The following is an 18,336-nucleotide window of genomic DNA, read 5'->3' on the forward strand; positions in this document are numbered from 1 at the left end:
TAAAACACCCAAATACAGGGGTGGACTGGGACAAAAATTCAGCTCTAACATTTTCAGTTCAGACCAGCCCACTACATTATCAGCGACAACATGTAGGAACCATTATTAAGTCAGTGATGCTCAACATGTGGCCTTTTATTTATCCTATTTGTATGTATATTCCATCAGAAACCTTAAAATGGGGTACATTTTTTAACCCCTTTTTACTTATTTCCTTTGGCCATTGTGCAACTTTCAAAAACTTCTGACACCTTTTTCAGACTTTAGCTACCTTTTGCCATTAATTATATTCTTTTTCCTATTTTGTCCATTTTTGCAGGTTCTTTTTGACACTTTTATCAAATTTCTCTGCTTTCTTTAATAATTTTTGGCCACTTTTCATCCAAATAAGCCAACTTTTTCCCAATAAATATCACCTGTTTGCTTTTTTCCCTACATTTTGCCTCTTTTTGTTCCACATTTTTGCCCTTTTTAACTATTTTATGGCACATTTTGCCCATTTAAGCTACTATTTGCCATTACATGTTCCCTGGTTCCTCTTTATTTGCCCATTTTTTTACCCACCCTTGACTGCTTTTGGCCCATTTTAGTCACTTTTCATTTATTTTCTTGCCACGTTTTTGCCATTTTTGGACCATTTTTGGTCACCTGTCCATGCTTGCCTCCACTCACTCAAAAACAAAAATGTAGCAGACCAGACTTTGGTTTGAAGGCCTACCAGGACGATGCCCAGTATGCCAGATGGCCAGTTCACCCCTGCCCAAATATGATCGAGTAGAGAAGACAGAAACTTACTACAAGGACTTTATACATAAGGTATTTTTCCTAAAAGTACTCACAGATAAAAAGCTAGGATACAATACAGCAATGATTCAAGTTCCCAGTCAGGCCAATAAAAGGTTAAGGGCCATAAACTAGAGCCACATTGCTCCAGGAGCTCACCTTCAATGAAGTGACGAGATCAGCCTCCACTGGCTGACACACACGATGCTTTGGCTTTGTGTTGACGCGTTTCCTGCGCTTCCTCAGGACCACATAAATTTGCACATAAACCAGCAGAGTGATGATAAAAGGAACGTAGAAGGACACAATAGAGGAGTACACCACAAAGGTTGGATTGGCGATGACACACATAGACTCATCACGTGTAGCTGGAGGGAAAAGCACAGGGTGAACAAAGACATTCCATTAGAAAAATATTTCTCTGTTCCCTTTTTTTTTGCTACCTTGATATCAAAAACAACATTCAACAGTAAAATTGGAAAGTTTGCCTTTGAAGAAAAACTTTTGTACAACTTTAATCAATTGAAATAATAACACAATCCAGACAGGCAATCACTTCAACTGTCAACCAACTTCAAGGTCATTCACATAGTTGTTTTGCTCTTGATCAAAGCAGCCTTATCTCACTTCAGGCTACTTTGAAGTGTAGGCACTGCTAGATTTTTAATCTCACCTTTTACAAGTTCCCCACGACCCTGGAAAAAGCAAGCTGGTTGGAAAATGGATAGATGTATTTTACAACTTTGCAAAAGTAATCCAAACCTCTTATACAGTATATCCTCTTATAATAATAACACTGATATAGTCTTAATACTGATTAATAATTATATAAGGTTATTACGCATAGATACTCATTAACACCTGTTAAAACGTATATACAGAAGTCTTATTAACGCCTAGTGACACTTTTATAGTCTTAATAATGCTTATTAAAAGTTATATGGTGTTATTAAAGTTAATAACGCACTCTTTATAATCTGTATATATTCTTATTAACACGTATATATTTGTACTAGCACTCATTGACACTTATTTAGTCCTATTAACACTTAATAACATTTAGAACACTTACATTGACTTATATAGTCTTTTTAACATTTATTAACACAAATGTGATGTGACTAACACTTACTATATATAGTCTGATTAAAGCTTATATAGGCTAATTAATGCTTTTAAAGTCATATTAAAGCTTATTTAGCCTTATTACGCTTATTAACACTTACATAGTCTTAATGACACTAATTTCTATACCCGCTACATACACAAGCACACATTTTTGGCAAGTTAAAATGTTGAACTCTAAATTTAACACTCATGCATAGGTATTAACACTTATTAACATTTAGAAAGTCATATTTATGCTCATTAACACCTATATGGTGTTATTAACGCAAATTAACATATATGGTATTATTAATACTTATATTATTAACACTCAGAAAGTCTTGTTACCTCTTTTATAGTCTGAACAATGATTTTTGAATCTTATTAATGCCTATTAACACATATGTAGTCTGATTAATGCTTACATATAATCTTATTAACACTTATATAGTCTCATTAACACTAATATAAGCTTATTAATGCTTTTAAATTAATATTAAAGCTCATTTAGCCTTATTACGCCTATTAATACTTATAATGTCTTAATGACACTAATTTCTATACCCGCTACATACACAAGCACACATTTGTGACTAGTTAAAATGTTGAACTCTAAATTTAAAGAATTAATGACAAAGACTTTTAGAAAATGCATCCTATATTGAAGAGCAAAAAGTTTTCATCCGGCCTTTCTATGACAACAGTTCATCTCTATCCACTTTGAATAAAGGATAGTGGGATTGATCGACTTTTTTTGCTGACCAATATCAACTTTACATAATGAACATCTTCATAATTAATTTTGTTTATCAACAGCTTACAGTTATTGCTATTAGCAATCAAACATTTATTGCAATAGGGTTTCCCATGTAATGCTTTGAAAACATGTAACATTAAAGTAACCTAAAATGTGTGTAGAATATTAATGTGGTCTTATGCTATGCAATTGAATTCAATCTTTTCCTGATCCGAGTACAATCTCTATTTATAGAGCTCGGCACCTCGGGATATTTGGGTCCAAGAAATGACAGATTGTGCCACACAACACATTCCCAAATCACTTAGTTATGATTGGTATGTTTTTAAATCTGACACAGTCCTTTTTGCTATGCTTTAATGGGACAACATTTGATAAAACTGGCTCGACTGCCATTATTTTTGCTTTAATGCTTCTGCCACTAACTTTGGCACTTGCTGACTGCACAAAAAATGTGAGTGCAGTCTGAATTGATGTTACATCAAAGCACTGAAAGGGATGAAGAGGGCTTCAAAGTGTCCACATGCATGGATGAAAAGCAGCCCACCACAAGTTGTTACCTTCAAACAGCCCTCGATCAGAATTACCTGCAAGGACTCCACAGGCAAAGCCCTTTCTGAGCAGGAAGAGATAAAAAAAGTCCCAGAACCCAATGCAGATACGGAAGGGTCATGCATTACTACCACAATTCTGCTAAAATCTTTACACAAATATCAATCTCTGCCACCCACTCGCCTTGTGCTTGCCTGGCAACAAAAGGAAAGTTGTAAAAATGATTCTGTTGTAGCTGCTTTTGGCTCACATGTACAAAAAAAGTTTTTATTTCAAAAGAATGAACCATGTTTTGTGTCGTCAGTTGAGACACAAAAGAGTATTTTGGGTCATATATGTTAAGGTTTCATTTGATTTTAACCCCTGACATGTTTCGATGCATCGGGTCACATTGATATAGGTCTATCGGTCAAGTAAGAGCCAAAATCATACAGTATTTACCTGTTTGCTGTTGTGAGGCGCGGACTTGTTTCCGTGCACAATTCCGCATTCACTTCTCAAAAACAGGAAGTCAAAACTTATTGGCTGGGCAATCATGGCACTTGTTTCCATTTGTATAGGGGTCTATAGGGCGAAGGAGGGACTTATATACCTTCATGTATATGAATGACCAACGGCAGAAGACCATAGTAAAAGACTAGTTGGGAATTTTTTTTCGCATTTTAAAAGAATCGTTCATAAACTTAGATTTCTCAGAAACTCCAGATATCAGCTTTAAGGAAAGCATCAAAGCGTCTTCTGATGGCTTTCATGTGACCTTATGAGTTCTTTCTGGGTATATTTTGGGTCGATTGCGGCTTGTGTTTACTTTTTTGCTTATTTTCAGTCTTGATTTAAACACTTCCTCAGTGAATGGCTGAAATGCTGATCAGTCGTCTAGGGCCATGACTTGAAAGATTAGATTCAGTGTGTTTAGAGGCACTTTCCTGCCAGCACTCATTCATCACAGTTAATTTCCTCTGTTTGTTGACTTTGTTTAGTTAGGCAGGTATGGAACGCTACTTAAACTCTGGTGTGGAGCTAACAAGCATAACATGCTCCAACTCCTCTGGTGCCTTTTATTCTGACTTGGAATGCTAATGGTTGACCTCATAGAAGTTCAGTGAACACATGGTAAATCTTGCTACAAAAACACACCATACTCAAGATAAAAGGGCCAAAATACATTATATGTTCTTACCTGTGTTATTTAGGCCAAACAACAGTGGACATGATATAGCAAATGACAGGGACCACACCAAAGAGATCATTACAGTGACCCGTCTCCTGGAGCTGTACCGAGTGTTGTACAGCATTGGCATTGCAACCGCCGTGTAACTGTAACAAAAGGAAAGAAAAAAAAAATACATTATTTACCATTATTAAAAGTAGAAATAACCTTCCCAACTTAAACATAGGGCTTTCATACACCATTGTTAATCTTGGGGACCCCTTTGTTTATAATTCCTGGTTAGAACATTTAATCTGATCTTCAATTAATAATTTAATTAGCTATAATGCTTTTAACACACAAACACAAAAAAAAAAATCAGAGAACATCAGTGGTGGTTTATCAGGCTTCGTTAAGCTTCCTTTATACATCTTTTGGAAATGTATCTAGAGCAAAGATCGATGTTTAGCATTCATGCTAATCTTTCCCTTCAGGGAAGAATTAAAGACAGAAGACTGATGAGTACTTTATACATGATTTAATATCAAACATGTATTGTACCTGCACGTTTATACAACTATCAGGGTTGACATTACTCACGGCTGCTCAGGCTGTTTAAAGATTTGCGTGAGGTGACAGAGTCAATATGTTACATTTCATTAAAATGGTCAATATGAACTTTTCATTCATCCATTTTCCTGAGCCGTGGGGTAACATAAACTACTCTCAGGATACTACAATGAGCCTTAGAAATAACATGGCTATTCTTATTTACTTTAAATGCTATGATTGATTCACCAATTGATTATTTGTCTATAGTGATCTGAGATTGAAGTAAAAGCACAGACATTTCGTGTTAATTTCACATTTTCGGACACTTCTAACCTGCTTTGTCCTAAGACACTTTGGTACCATGAGATAGATAATGAAGAACACCAAACACTCAAGACCTTATGGTTCAACCTTGCTACACTGGTTGACCCTGAGTCAGCTTTGTGTAAAAGCTGTTGCTCAGCTTTTTATTGTCTTTCTTTCATTGATTTCTCTACTAGCTTAGTGGAAAGACTTTTAGATACAAACCCAGGACAGTTGGACTTTAATGGGGTTATTTTGAATGGGTGTCTTAATGGAAAACACATGGATATTATGATCAATTCAAGGTAATTGTATTATTCCATGCAACGTGTCTAACATGCTGCCATGACAACAGACTTTGCTACGTTCAACTGTACCACAGGTCCTGCAGTTGACGAGTGACATCATTAGCGACTCTTCTAAAATAACCTGGCAGTTGAGGGGTTTTTTTGGCCAAAAAATATACTTTTCTATACTGGTCTATTTTTTAACCTCGGAATCAGTGGTTCTCAAACTTTTTGTCTTATTTCTGAATCCAAGTACCCCCTTTGTCCGACCACAACATTTTTTTTTGAGAATTTTTTTAAAAACAACTGTAGAACATAATTTAAAAACAGGCTCAAGACCCACTTTTTTAAATGAGCTTTTAACAAATCATTTCTTCATTTTAGGATGGTTATCTTACATGTATTTATTGTTATCTTTTGTGGTTTTTATAGTTTTAGGATTATTATCTTTAATGTTTTTATAGTTTCAGGATTGTTATCTTTTAAGTTGTTTTTATAGTTTATTTTTAATTATGTAAAAGCGCTTTGAATCTATGCTCGTCTGTATGAAAGGCGCTTTCTTATAAATAAAAAACATGATTGATATTGATGGAATGAACGAGTGATAACACACATTTTAAAGAATCTCATTTTGTAAATAAGTGGAAAGAAACAGTTTTTAGTGCGGTGGTTCTGAACCGTTTTTGGATCGTGATCCCATTTTGATATCAAGAATTTCTGGTGACCCCCCCAAAAAATATTGATTTATTTCTATAATATTAATCATTGGATTTTGTTGGGTTTTTTCCTTATCATTATTATTATAAATTTGATATCTTGATAGCGCTATGAGATGACATTTGTTGTAATCTGCGCTATATAAATAAAGATTGATTGATTGATTTCCAGTCATCTCACGCCTGGGGTGGGATGAAGACTGACACTTTATTTCTTAATTTTCCACTCTCTCTATCTCAAGTACCCCCTGTGGTATCATTGCATAGCGTACCCCCATTTGAGAAACACTGCTCTACATGATGCACTGAAGTTAAAGTCAGGCACCAAACTAGGTGTTCTTGGTATTTTGACAAACAATATAAACCTGAATGTTCTTTTAGAAAATATATATATAAATACATAAAAAGTAAAGCAGCTTTACACACAGTGACAGCATTTCTAGTGTTGCATCAGGTTTGCTATGAGTTCGCCTAGTGCAGGGGTCTGCAACCTGCGGCTATTTATGATTAATGACATATAAAATATATAACAGTTTTTCAACCTTAAAATAAATCATGTTGTGCAATGACTCAGCACCTTCCTACTTCACCTCCTGTAACATCTACAGATCATTAACTTTCCTGCACCTGTGGCTAACCTTAACTTTTAAATCCCTGGTAAGATAACTAAACCAACAAAAACACTATTCTAGAAAATAGAGATTTTAATTGTGTGGGGACATCATTTAACCGCCAATGTGCCGGTTAAATATGCATGCTTTATGTGTGGCAAGAAATTAGCAATTCGCATGTATTAACTGACAGGATTATGTGTTATCAAATTTAAGTAACTTTTTGTAGCCTTTCAAATACAATTAAAAAAAAAAAAATCTTCTTTATATAACATTGTGTTCATGTAAAGTGAGAAGCATAAGAATTTGAATACTGTTTTGTTGTCATTTCTTGATGTTAATTGGTTTTATTTTAAACAGTTTTTAAGGTGCCATTTACATGATCAATATAAATCAATAGAGATGTAACGATTAATCGTAAGGCAGTTAAAAATCGATTCATAGGTATCACGGTTGATATCGATTTTCTGACAATTGAATCGCAGTACTTTTTTAACCAGCAGAGGGCGCTATCCGGAAGTGTTGGCGGTGGGCGGAGTCTGCTAATACTTTCTTTCTGGCTGCCTTCTACTCTTAAATGTTAATAAATGATTCATTACCCCTTTAGCACCGAAAGATTATCTGTAAAAGTCACGTTTTTCTATTAGCTCTGTCTGCTAGCATAGCTTCTCTTCTTCACTGCAAGATATCTGCATGCCAACCGACCACTGTGTTACCAGCGCCCTCTGCTGGTCCAAACAAATATGACGTAAATTAGTGCAATCACGGTTTTTTTTTTTTAAAGTCCAATTGTTAAGGCACAAAATACATTTTCAGTTGCACTTTTAAAAGAAAAAGAACTATTATGCAGTTTTGCATTGTTTATTATAGAACCAGAATTTAAATTAATAGGCTTCATTTTCATTTGTATTATTCCTTTATTTATTTAATTCAAGATTTATTTTTAGTTAAATTGCATTGTTTTGAATATCGGGAGTTGAGTGAATCGTTACATCCCTATAAATCAAATCAAATGAAATCAAACATTGTATAGAATTGTAACTGTATAGAATTTAATACACTATTGTCTTCATTGAGAAGGTATTTTTTCAGCTCCAGAAGGACTTTCATCCAGGTGAGATGAGGCAAAATGGTTCCTTTGAGAGTAAATGTTGCAGACCCCTGTGCTAGAAAGTGGTGCACATTTATGAAAAAATGTCACTGCTGAAGTAGGAATAAACCACTCTGCTTTAGCTTTTATTTCAGTAACTTTAAAGACATTGCTGTGGAAAGTGTGTGAGTTGAGAAAGTGCCACTGACATATTTAATGTAATCATTGTATTTACGCACCAGTAATTCCAAAAGTTCAAATACCATCAGAGTTCCAGAGGAGATTGTTTTCTGTGTGATTGGTCAATTATCTGAAACAAGTAATCACTTACCACTCCAACAAAACCCACACTTATGAATATAAATGTCTCAAAATACATTATATATGAGTGCGTGAAGGAATAACATTCGTGACAATTGTTTAAAAATAAATATTCCCTAAAACATTTACCGTATTTTTAGAACTGTTGTGGTATGATCAGCATGGCCTGTTAAATAATTCACTGGACTTCCAGAGCAACATATTACAAGACAGTGACAGTATTCCCTTTGCCAAGAAGATAATGATTTTTGTTTGTCTGTGAACAAAACTAATGCATAGATTTTGATGAAATTTTAGGCAAAAATCAGAAATGGAATAAGGAACGAGTATTTCCATTTTTTTCGGTGATCTGCATCAATCTTCCAAATCTGGATCAGTTTTAGAAATCTAAAAATCCTTATCTCTCATTATTGCTTCGTAACTGACTAATGTTCTTGAAATATAACTCGGACATGTAGAGATGGTTCCACTATCACCCCACTGAGTTTGATCACTGGATCAGCATTGAATATGAGGAAGGTCTGCGATTTCTGAGTGCTTTCTAGCAGATTTTATTGTTGAAATGTGTTTTCTGTGTTGCACTTTGTAGACGGCCCCTGGCCACTTCACTCTTGATCTGCAGTTCATTAACATCAATGTATGTTTCTGGCTCAGCAGACGGACTCAAATGAAGAAAACAGCTGTGTTTTCACTGTGTTACACTGAGTACAGAAATAGGGTGATTGCACTTGTGCCACCCTTTGATGTTGAGACAATTATTATTCACTTACACCGTATGGTGTGTCAGCAGTCCTCCAACTAGCCAACGTGCCACAACCACACATAGTTTCAGGGATAAGCATTGGGCAACTCCAGTCCTTAAGGGCCGGGTTCCTCAGACTTTTAGATGTGTCCCATGCTCTAACACACCTGAATCAAATGAATGGCTCGGTATCATGCATCTGCAGAGACTGGCTGCGTCCCAATACTCCCTCCTATCTTCTTTCCTATCCACTTTTCCATAACCCCGTGGATGACGTCACAGGGTTAAAGAAAGGTGTTAGGAAAAGGTGATCACATTTGTTTTGACGATCAGATGCACTTCTACAAGGTGACGCGATAATCCTACAGCCGCGCCTCCTTTCCTCAGAAAATTTGAATGCTCTTTTATCTTGGCCACCACTTAAACACTTCCGAGGGTTAAAGAACAGTGGATAGGAAAGGAGATAGGAGGGACTATTCGGACGCAGCCAAGCACTGGAGTCTACCCCTAGGGAATCGCACGCAACAACACAGGGAGAAAAAAAAAAACACAACTAATTTTAGAAAGCAGGTGCTGAAGGCAAAGTGCAGCACAAAGCTACGCTTCAGATCAGAGATACTGTATAGGGGCACTAGTATTTAGGGATGGGAAGCAAAAGTGTTTCAATTCCTTAGATGATTCCCCTTATCGATTCCAGCGTGCACAAAAGACATCACCCCGCACAGTTATTCACGTCATTCACCAGCGCAGCCAGCAGGAAACATGGCGTTAAAGTGGCACAAACGCTCAAATGATTTGTTACGTTTCACAAGAACGGATAACAGGGCAACTTGCTATACTAACAAAGTGAATATTTTATCAAATTGAGGAAATACTACCAATATATGGAAACATTTACTCAAGCATTCAATGACTTTGAAGAAATGTCCTGTTTTCAAGTGAATCTCAATCAAGCAGCAGCGGCAAAGCAAGCATGTCCTCTGCTGTTAATACTGCAGTCAGTAACTACCTTTCACAGAATCAGGGAAGAGTAAAATGACGGGCTAGGATAGATATCACTGATCAGTAAGTCAATGACTGCTTGTGTGCTAATCCACCTGTGTGTTCTCCTTTTTTCCCAAATTAGAGTCAATAATAGAATCGATAAAGAACCGAATCGTTAAGCAGAATCGGAATCAAAACCATAAAAATCTAACCTACTAGTGTTACACATGATATTGCTGCAGATGCAGCATAAATTAATGTCTACAGCCCACTAAAAATGGGTCAGAGACTGAATATTTGATTTCAACCAATCAGTTAAACATACCCTTCTTTAGTGCAATGAGACCACTTCATTTAGAAACACTATTCTGTACACATTACTGTAAACTGACTACATTGTCTTTTCCTTTTAATTGTCTTTGTGTAGTTATTGCCTCTTGCATTTTAATGAGCCACAGTCAAAGTACAAGTAATTATTTTTAAGATTTAATTTTGGAAAAATAGCTCATAATAAACATACATATTTGGGGTGAGAAAAAAAATAAATAAACAAGGCAAGATTCATCAGACAAGATTTCAGGCTAAAATTCACAATTATATAAACAAGTTTTTATTATTTCTCAGATACGGTAAAATGTATGGTTCGTAAGCCTATTGGCCGGTGTTAGCTAATATGCATTTGCTGGAGGGTAGAAATGTTCTTCATAATGTGCAGAAGTTTGCTGAGTAAACAAGGCCAACAGCAAAAATATGCAAGCGAAACCTAAAAAATTGAAACTGCTCAAAGTTTTACTCTATAATCAAAAACCTAATTGTGGGTGGGAACTTTAAAGCAACACTGTAGCTGTTAGACCATTGGGAGATATTAGAGCATATTAATAAGGAGATGTAATTCTGTTAAGCAAATTGAACCACTATTGTGACAATTGTCACAATATGTTGGCCCGATAGGTGCCTGCAGTTTTAATTTTGATAAAAAATATACCAAAATAAACTCTGTTATGAAAGAAAACAGCGCTGACATTTAGCCTCAAGGAATTTAAAATGCCATATTTTTATTTTTAACAAATGTCTCCAAAATCAACTTAAAGCAGCTTTCTGGACACCCTAATTAGATTGTTTTTCAGATAGCAGCTGGTATGTGTATGTTCGTATCACCTCCTACATGGGAGTAGTTTTGGCTAAAGTTTTATTAGTTCCCTCATTCGGAAGTGGAGGTGAGTGGCTAATTTCCTTGGCTTTTGTTTGAGAGCTCCCCACCTCCTGCAGCTGATAATGCATTCATATGTCCGATTAATGTGTCACTGTGTTTTCTTATTAACTGATTCTGAATCCTAAAAGTATCTTTTTCTTCTTGGTTTTTATTAAGTTGTGGATGAAAGAATGACTGAAGCCAAAGTACTCCTGATCCATATTCATGTTTTCTTGATTAATGTTCACAAATACAGAAAGCGGAAAATATGTATAAACAAAATTAAAAACATGTCTCTCTTCAGCAGCTTCAGAACAAATAATTACCTGCCCATGCCATCCAATGCATTTGGATCCTTTACAAATGTTCCTTTAATTTCCGGGTTTTCACGCAGCCAAGGACTAATCGTTCTGCGGCAGCACACGCAGTCAGTTTGTTTCCTGTGACTGTTATTGAGTGCGGGGGCTACGTTTATCCATATACTCATTCTCATGTCTGAATGATGTTTTGCAAGCAGCCTCTGGAAACACTGTTTTAAATAACCCATGTATTCAAAGTGCAAACTGTTTGACTTGGGGCAAAAAGGCAAGAAAACAAGCACATGCACAAATAGACAATGAAATCTTTTTCGTTTTAAATAGTGATGAAAGTTTTCCAGCTTACTAGTAACAGGTCATTTGATTAATGTTGTGGCATAATATGTAAAAAAAAAAAAAAAAAAAAAAAAAACACAAATATAATAGAAATAGGCCTACTTGTCAATTTGATTCTGCTCCATAAAGGTTTACACAAGGAGATGAATTAATTTCCTTCACTCATAATGTTTCAGTAGAGTGCAGTGTTGCTTATCGGTGCAAAGTTTCAGAAGGAAATATTAGGAGAGCAGAAATGCTGACTAACCCTGATATATGGACTGACAAAGTCACTTGATTCACTTGTCTACTTTAGTGATAAATAATGCAGCAGCTACAGTCCATGACTTTGTGTATTTAATGTTAACACATGTAATGCATGCTATTGGAGGTCATTTGCAAAGTTAAACCACAAAAACAAATACTAACTCATTGCAGCCCTTTGACTTTTTGTTCAATTAGACTTGATTTCCTTTTTTTGTTTACCGGTATATTTCTTTACATTTTATTGTACTACTAGACAGTGTAGCCACAGTGGAGCCTTTGGGAGTATGTAGCTTCCTCACAGTGGTGGTGATCAGTATGGGCCAAATGATGCTTAACAAACTCCCTCCTCTCCAGCTAGTTTTTTCCAAAAGCCCAACCAATCATAAGCCCTATTAACCAAACTCTACCCTTGGCTCAATGCAGCTGTGCAAACATCACTCACATTTCCACTACCAAATATCCAATTGGCAGAGTCATAAGTACAAGATTAGTCAGTCCAAATAACACATTTCCACAGCTTAAAATAACCCAGTTGACATGCTTCACATAACTGCATCTGATACTTAGAATTGAACTTTTAAGTATTAAAAGCAGCAGCTCAGCCATGAAAGCTCATTCCCTAAAGCTCTGTATGAATAATTCATAAGCAAATATTAGGGCCACACAAAGTTTAGAGGCTACTAGCTAGACCTTTAACTAGGTTCATTTGAACATAGCCCACAGCTCTATGTTCAAACTCAGAGTTGCTTTCACACCGCTATGTTTACATATTATTTTTCACAGATGTTTGTCACCTCACTGCTTTAAATCAGTTTTTTTGAGCTCAAGTACCCCTATCTTATTTCTGAATCCAAGTACCCCCTTTGCCTGACTATACCATTTTGCTTAGAAAACTATTTAAAAACAACTATAGAGCATAATGATGGAATGAACGAGTGATGACGCACATTTTAAAGAATCTCATTTTGTAAATGAGTGGAAAGAAAATGTATTTAGTGCAGGGGTTCCCAACATTTTTTGGATCATGACCCCATTTTGATATCAAGACTTTCTAGCAACCCCTGATATATATATATATCGGCCTTAGCCAATGACCGATATGGACTATTTTCTTGAGCCAATATTTGGAGCCAATACTACTTTTGCTCTCTCAATCATAAAAAAATGACACAATGATGATATCAAATGGTACAAGTCTCAATTTAAAAAAAAATTGACATTTATTGAAATTAACAAAGGTGAGGTAGAACGACACCAAGTAAAAAATATTTAACAAATAATAAAAACAGGGGATGTAGAACAAGAACAAGTAAAAAAAAACAGAGTGAGACCTCTCAAGAAATATTATGAAAGAGAACTGTTCATCCTTGTCCTGAAAATAGCTTTGACAAACGTTGGCCTGACTGAAGATATATTTTATTAAAATGATTATTGAGTATAAAGATATATAATATTAAACACAAAAAGAAACAATGAACAATAGTCCATTCCAACACAACCCCAGAACATAAATTAGCAGAGGAAAATAACGAACTGTTCATGTATCTGTTCTAAATTGCATCAACATTAACAGGAATATATATTCAAACAAGTAGTAAACTAATCCTCAAAGTTTTAACAATTCTCCTCAGCGCAGCGTTCTCACATCGCTGTAATGTAAGTGAGAAGCAGAGAAGGAGGGCGAGAGAAACACACACGCACCAAACCTCCAGCCAGCTGCTCGTTAAATACAACTGTGACAACAACACGTAACCACAAAACAATTTTCAAAATTAAAACTGTGGCTTTACGTTGGACATAGTATGAAAATAGTTGAATCACTGTGACAAACGTGGACAGAAGTCTGCGTCTGTATGAGTTTTAATTAGTCACGCAGCAGCAGCTGAGGTACAACTCAGGTGATCACAGCTGCAGCTCCACGACGCACGAGTCCATGTGGCTTAAAAAGTAACTTAGTCCATATTTCTAAATTTTCTAGTGCAATATAATGTTTCACCTTCCCGGGGCGCTGCAGTTATTCCAGGTTTGGAAGCACGTAAAAGGAAAAGCACTTAAACAGACGGGAGAATGCGCATAAGACCAGATTTGAATGGGAGCGCCAACATTTCAGGGCCGCTCCACCCACAGTGCGTAGCTGGGATGTAGGCACACAGTGACAGTGGGAGAATAACGCGCAGCCAAAAACAGCGCAGCTATGCAGCTTTTTTTACTTATATGCATGGGAGAATAGACCCCATTGTTCCATTATTACAAGATTACTAACAGTTTTAAATTACACTTTGGCTCCAAGATACAGACATATATTCAAATATAAATAATAAAAAAGTGAAAAAGTAAATATTTTCACTTCCATTTAAAAAAAAAAAAAAAATGTACGTTCTAAGCGTGAGTGCACCATAGCAACAGCATAACGCGTGAGGAATTTATGCTGAAACGACCAAACTACAGATCCTATACATAAACCAAATAGACACTATGAAAGGTAAGGGTACATTTCTCACTAGAAATGTCATCTGAACAATTCTAAAGCCACAATCTACCTTGAAATAAGGCCATTTGCCAGTAAAATATACACAATGTCAGCCATGATTTTCAGTTAGGCAGGTGGCGGAGTCAGTAGTCACATGACCTGACGTCAGCTCGTTGAAAAGATGACGCGGATAAAACTGTAAACATTTTACCTTCTACGAGCCTCAAACGTAAATTGCTTACAATATTACATGTGGACAAACATTGCTATTACACATTTTGCTGTGAGACAGGGTTGTCAGATTTGACTCATAGGTATCTTCACAAATTTGATGTGCAAGCGTGAAAGCTTCAATACTGAAGCAGTAATAAAAAAAAAAAAAAAAAAAAAAAAAAAAAAAAAAAAAAGAGCGCAAACCTCCTCCGAGTGCCAAAAATCCTCTTTGCCAGATGCTTTACGCAATTTCCCCCTGGGATTAATTAAGGAATTCTGATTCTGGTAGTCATCTGGATCATTGATCCTAATCCTGGTATCATGATTATTCACACTTTATAGACTTGGAAGAATTTTTTATCTCCGTTAATAACGTTACAGATGTGGGCAACCCCGTTTGAAAAAATTTTAAAAAAATCATGATAAAATGAACAACACAGATTTGATCCAGATGAAATTGATGAACCAACCAAACATAACTGGGTTTCATAAAGATGGATCTGTTACAAATTCTTGAAAAATTGCCAATGATGAAAAATAGTGATTTATTTATCTTTTAACCTGATCTAAAAAAAAAAAAAAAAAAAAAAAAAAAAAATCAGTATATTGATCCAGATCACCTCCAAAATGTAATAGAATCTTTAATTGCCTGAGTTCTACCTTTGGTAAAAAAAAAAAAAAAAAAAAAAACAATCTGCTGAGTACTTTTGACATTATCCCGATAAGATACAAACAAACAAATATTCAGAAACGCCTGTGAAAACATTACTAAATAAGTAATAAAATAGCTGTATGTGAATTCAAATCTATACTAGACAATCCTATTTAGTCTGTAAATACGTACGTATGTGACTGTGATGGCTATGCACTTAAATAATTGCCATCTTCCTCTGTTATTTAAAAGGTAAAGATTTCCATTGAAAATCCAATGCTGGAGACACTTACAGTCAAAGCAAAGAGAAAAAAAAAAAAAAAACATCAGTGCAGTGGCAAACTCACCGATCAATGCTGATGGCACAGAGATTGAAGATGCTCGCGGTGCACATCATTACATCTAGAGTGACAAAAATGTCACAGTGGATCTTGCTGAAGCGCCACTCTCCCACTACCTAGAAGAGAGGAACAACAACGAATGACAGTTTACAGCCATCAGAAGAAAAAAAACCCTGACACAAACTGACAAAAAAATTTTTTTTTTTAATCATTGAAATAATCAAAGCAGTCCTGGCTTGTACAGTGTTTTCAATAAGCTAAAAAGTTAAATATACAATAAAGAGTTTGATATGAAGCAATAAACTGTAAATATGAGTGCCCATCAAGATTGGGGTCAACTTTAATTGTAATCACGTAATTGATAATTAACTACAGTTATGGCATAATTATAATTTCAAGAAACTGTTGCTGCCATAATTAAATTGTAACTGAGTTTAGATAATTGACTTTGTCATTGTAATTGCCATGAAAATTCTATAAAAATTGTCAATTGTAATTCAAAGCTAAACCATGTTACAGTTCTATGTACAGTTATACACATTACATGCTTCCCCAAATTTTACTATTCAAAAAATATATATAAATCTAGGGGTATGCTGACAGGAAAAAGGCTTAGAAATATCAATACCTATATTTTCATTGATTAGGAAGTCTGACAAAGTAACCAATCGATAGGAAAGGAATCAGATGATTGATATTTGTTTTTAGTGTATTTTACAGCTGATATAAGACCCATTACCATTAGAGATGCTAACAGAAAGCTAACACAAGAGGAAGGTTAACTTTTATTAGCTCATTTATTTCATGATTCACTGTAATTGAACTTTAATAATTGAGAACGTAATTGACTTTCTGAAGATGAAAAAATGTTGTAATTTAATTGTAATTGAAAAAAGAAATGCTGGTCACTAAGCATAATTAAATTGTAATTGAACATGGGAAATTGAAAACATTATTGTAATTGAAAATGTAGTTGACCCTGATGCCCATATGGATATATTATTATCAAACAGTGTTTCAATAACACTAACTGCTATTCGTTTTGCTGCAAGCACGTATAAATGTCCTTGGGAAAAAACACTAAAAGTTGGTTCCAATGGAGAAAAAAAAAAAAAAAACACATACAGCATAGTACATACAGTACGTACGTCTGCCATGTTGGTGAGTGAAAGCTCCAGTTGACTGACCTCTTTAAAATAGTTGTTAAAAACATAAAGGTTTTACTATCGTTGACATCCTCATTGTCAGTGAGTCAATTAGCCAATCACATCCTGCCAAGGCATGATCGAAAGCCATTTGCATTCATAGCACAGTTTCTCTGTGTTGCTAACAGGCTGAGAGGTCTGTATCCGCCTACCTTTCCCTGACACTACAGCCACGCTGTGGCCTCCCACAGCTCTGTAAAATGTGTGACCGTGAGTGTGCATGTGTTTGATTAATCTGTGTCCCTCGGCAGTGTCTTCTGAAAACTAACCTCTATCATTAAAAAGCTGTACGTCGTTGAAGTTCCGTTTCCCTCGAACTGACAATCATTTGCAGGAAGTTCTAATGAGTCATTCTGGTCTTTTCCACTTTTTTTTGTTAATCCCTCTATTCAATGTCACTCTGTTGCTAAGTTTTCCACAGACTAATAAAACAATCCAGCTGTAAAAAAAAAAAAAAAATCCATCACATCAGTAATGAAGCATTTTGGTTTTAAACATGGTTGGGGTGAATTACATTTTTCAGTTACAATTATGTTTTCAATTACAATTCAATTATGATTACTGAGCCTGAAGTAAATAACCAAACATTTAACATAAGTTAACATTCCTCTTGTCTTAGCATCTCTTAAAATAACGGGTCCTAAATCAGCTGTAAATACACTGTCAATGTCAATCATCTAATTTCTTTCCTATTAATTGTTAGTCTTCACAATCAATGAAAACATAGGTTTTAATATTTTTGACGAGGGCATCTGAGACTTTTTTGTGTCAGTATACCCCTCGATTGACTTTTTTTTTTTTCAAATTGTAAAATGTGGAAAAGCTTGATATGAAACCTTTTTAATTAGTGCTGTCAATAAATTAAAAATATTGTGCAATTAATTAATTGTTCTGTGATTAATTAATCTAATTAATCTTTTTTTAATCTTACCTAAAAATTGCTGAGAAATTTGAGGTATTTACATTTAAATGACATTATTGTGGCAGATCGAACGATTTATATAGAACAAAGTGGCTTTATAAAATCATTTATTGTTTTTAACAGACTTGAACCATCTACATTATTCTGTATGTGAGACTGTAGACCCAATTGCTGCTGATACCTTTAGTTTCGACCACCAGGGGAATATTAATGCGTACTTCAATCTCCAAATAATAGAAATTAAATACAATATCAGGTCCATATGTAGTGGTATAAGTTTGCACATCATAAATAGTAAGAACAATTAAATCCTCTCAGGTATTCCTAGCTTACTATATCCTCACATCAGCAGGAGGCAACCATAGCATGTATATTTGATTGCTTTTTAATGCTCTTTATCTCACATAAAACATGAAAACGTATTCACAGACCGACTGAGGGATCAAGGCAATGTCTCTCCAGTGATGTCAAATACTAAGTGTGTAAC

At 35.3% G+C, this 18,336-nt stretch overlaps 1 protein-coding gene across 1 annotated transcript in view; it reads right to left on the minus strand.

Annotated features, from left to right (window-relative positions):
• drd2a (dopamine receptor D2a) overlaps positions 1 to 18,336 on the minus strand; it is a 65,114-nt gene that overhangs the window by 6,918 nt on the left and 39,860 nt on the right. The window contains exons 3-5 of the mRNA XM_028465443.1: positions 15,729 to 15,838; positions 4,380 to 4,516; positions 943 to 1,151 (exon numbers count right to left, since the gene is read on the minus strand). Coding sequence (XP_028321244.1) covers positions 943 to 1,151; positions 4,380 to 4,516; positions 15,729 to 15,838 — 456 coding nt within the window. The remainder of the gene's footprint in view (positions 1 to 942; positions 1,152 to 4,379; positions 4,517 to 15,728; positions 15,839 to 18,336) is intronic.

The sequence above is a fragment of the Gouania willdenowi genome, chromosome 13, assembly GCF_900634775.1.
Source record: "Gouania willdenowi chromosome 13, fGouWil2.1, whole genome shotgun sequence".
Taxonomy (NCBI): domain Eukaryota; kingdom Metazoa; phylum Chordata; class Actinopteri; order Blenniiformes; family Gobiesocidae; genus Gouania; species Gouania willdenowi.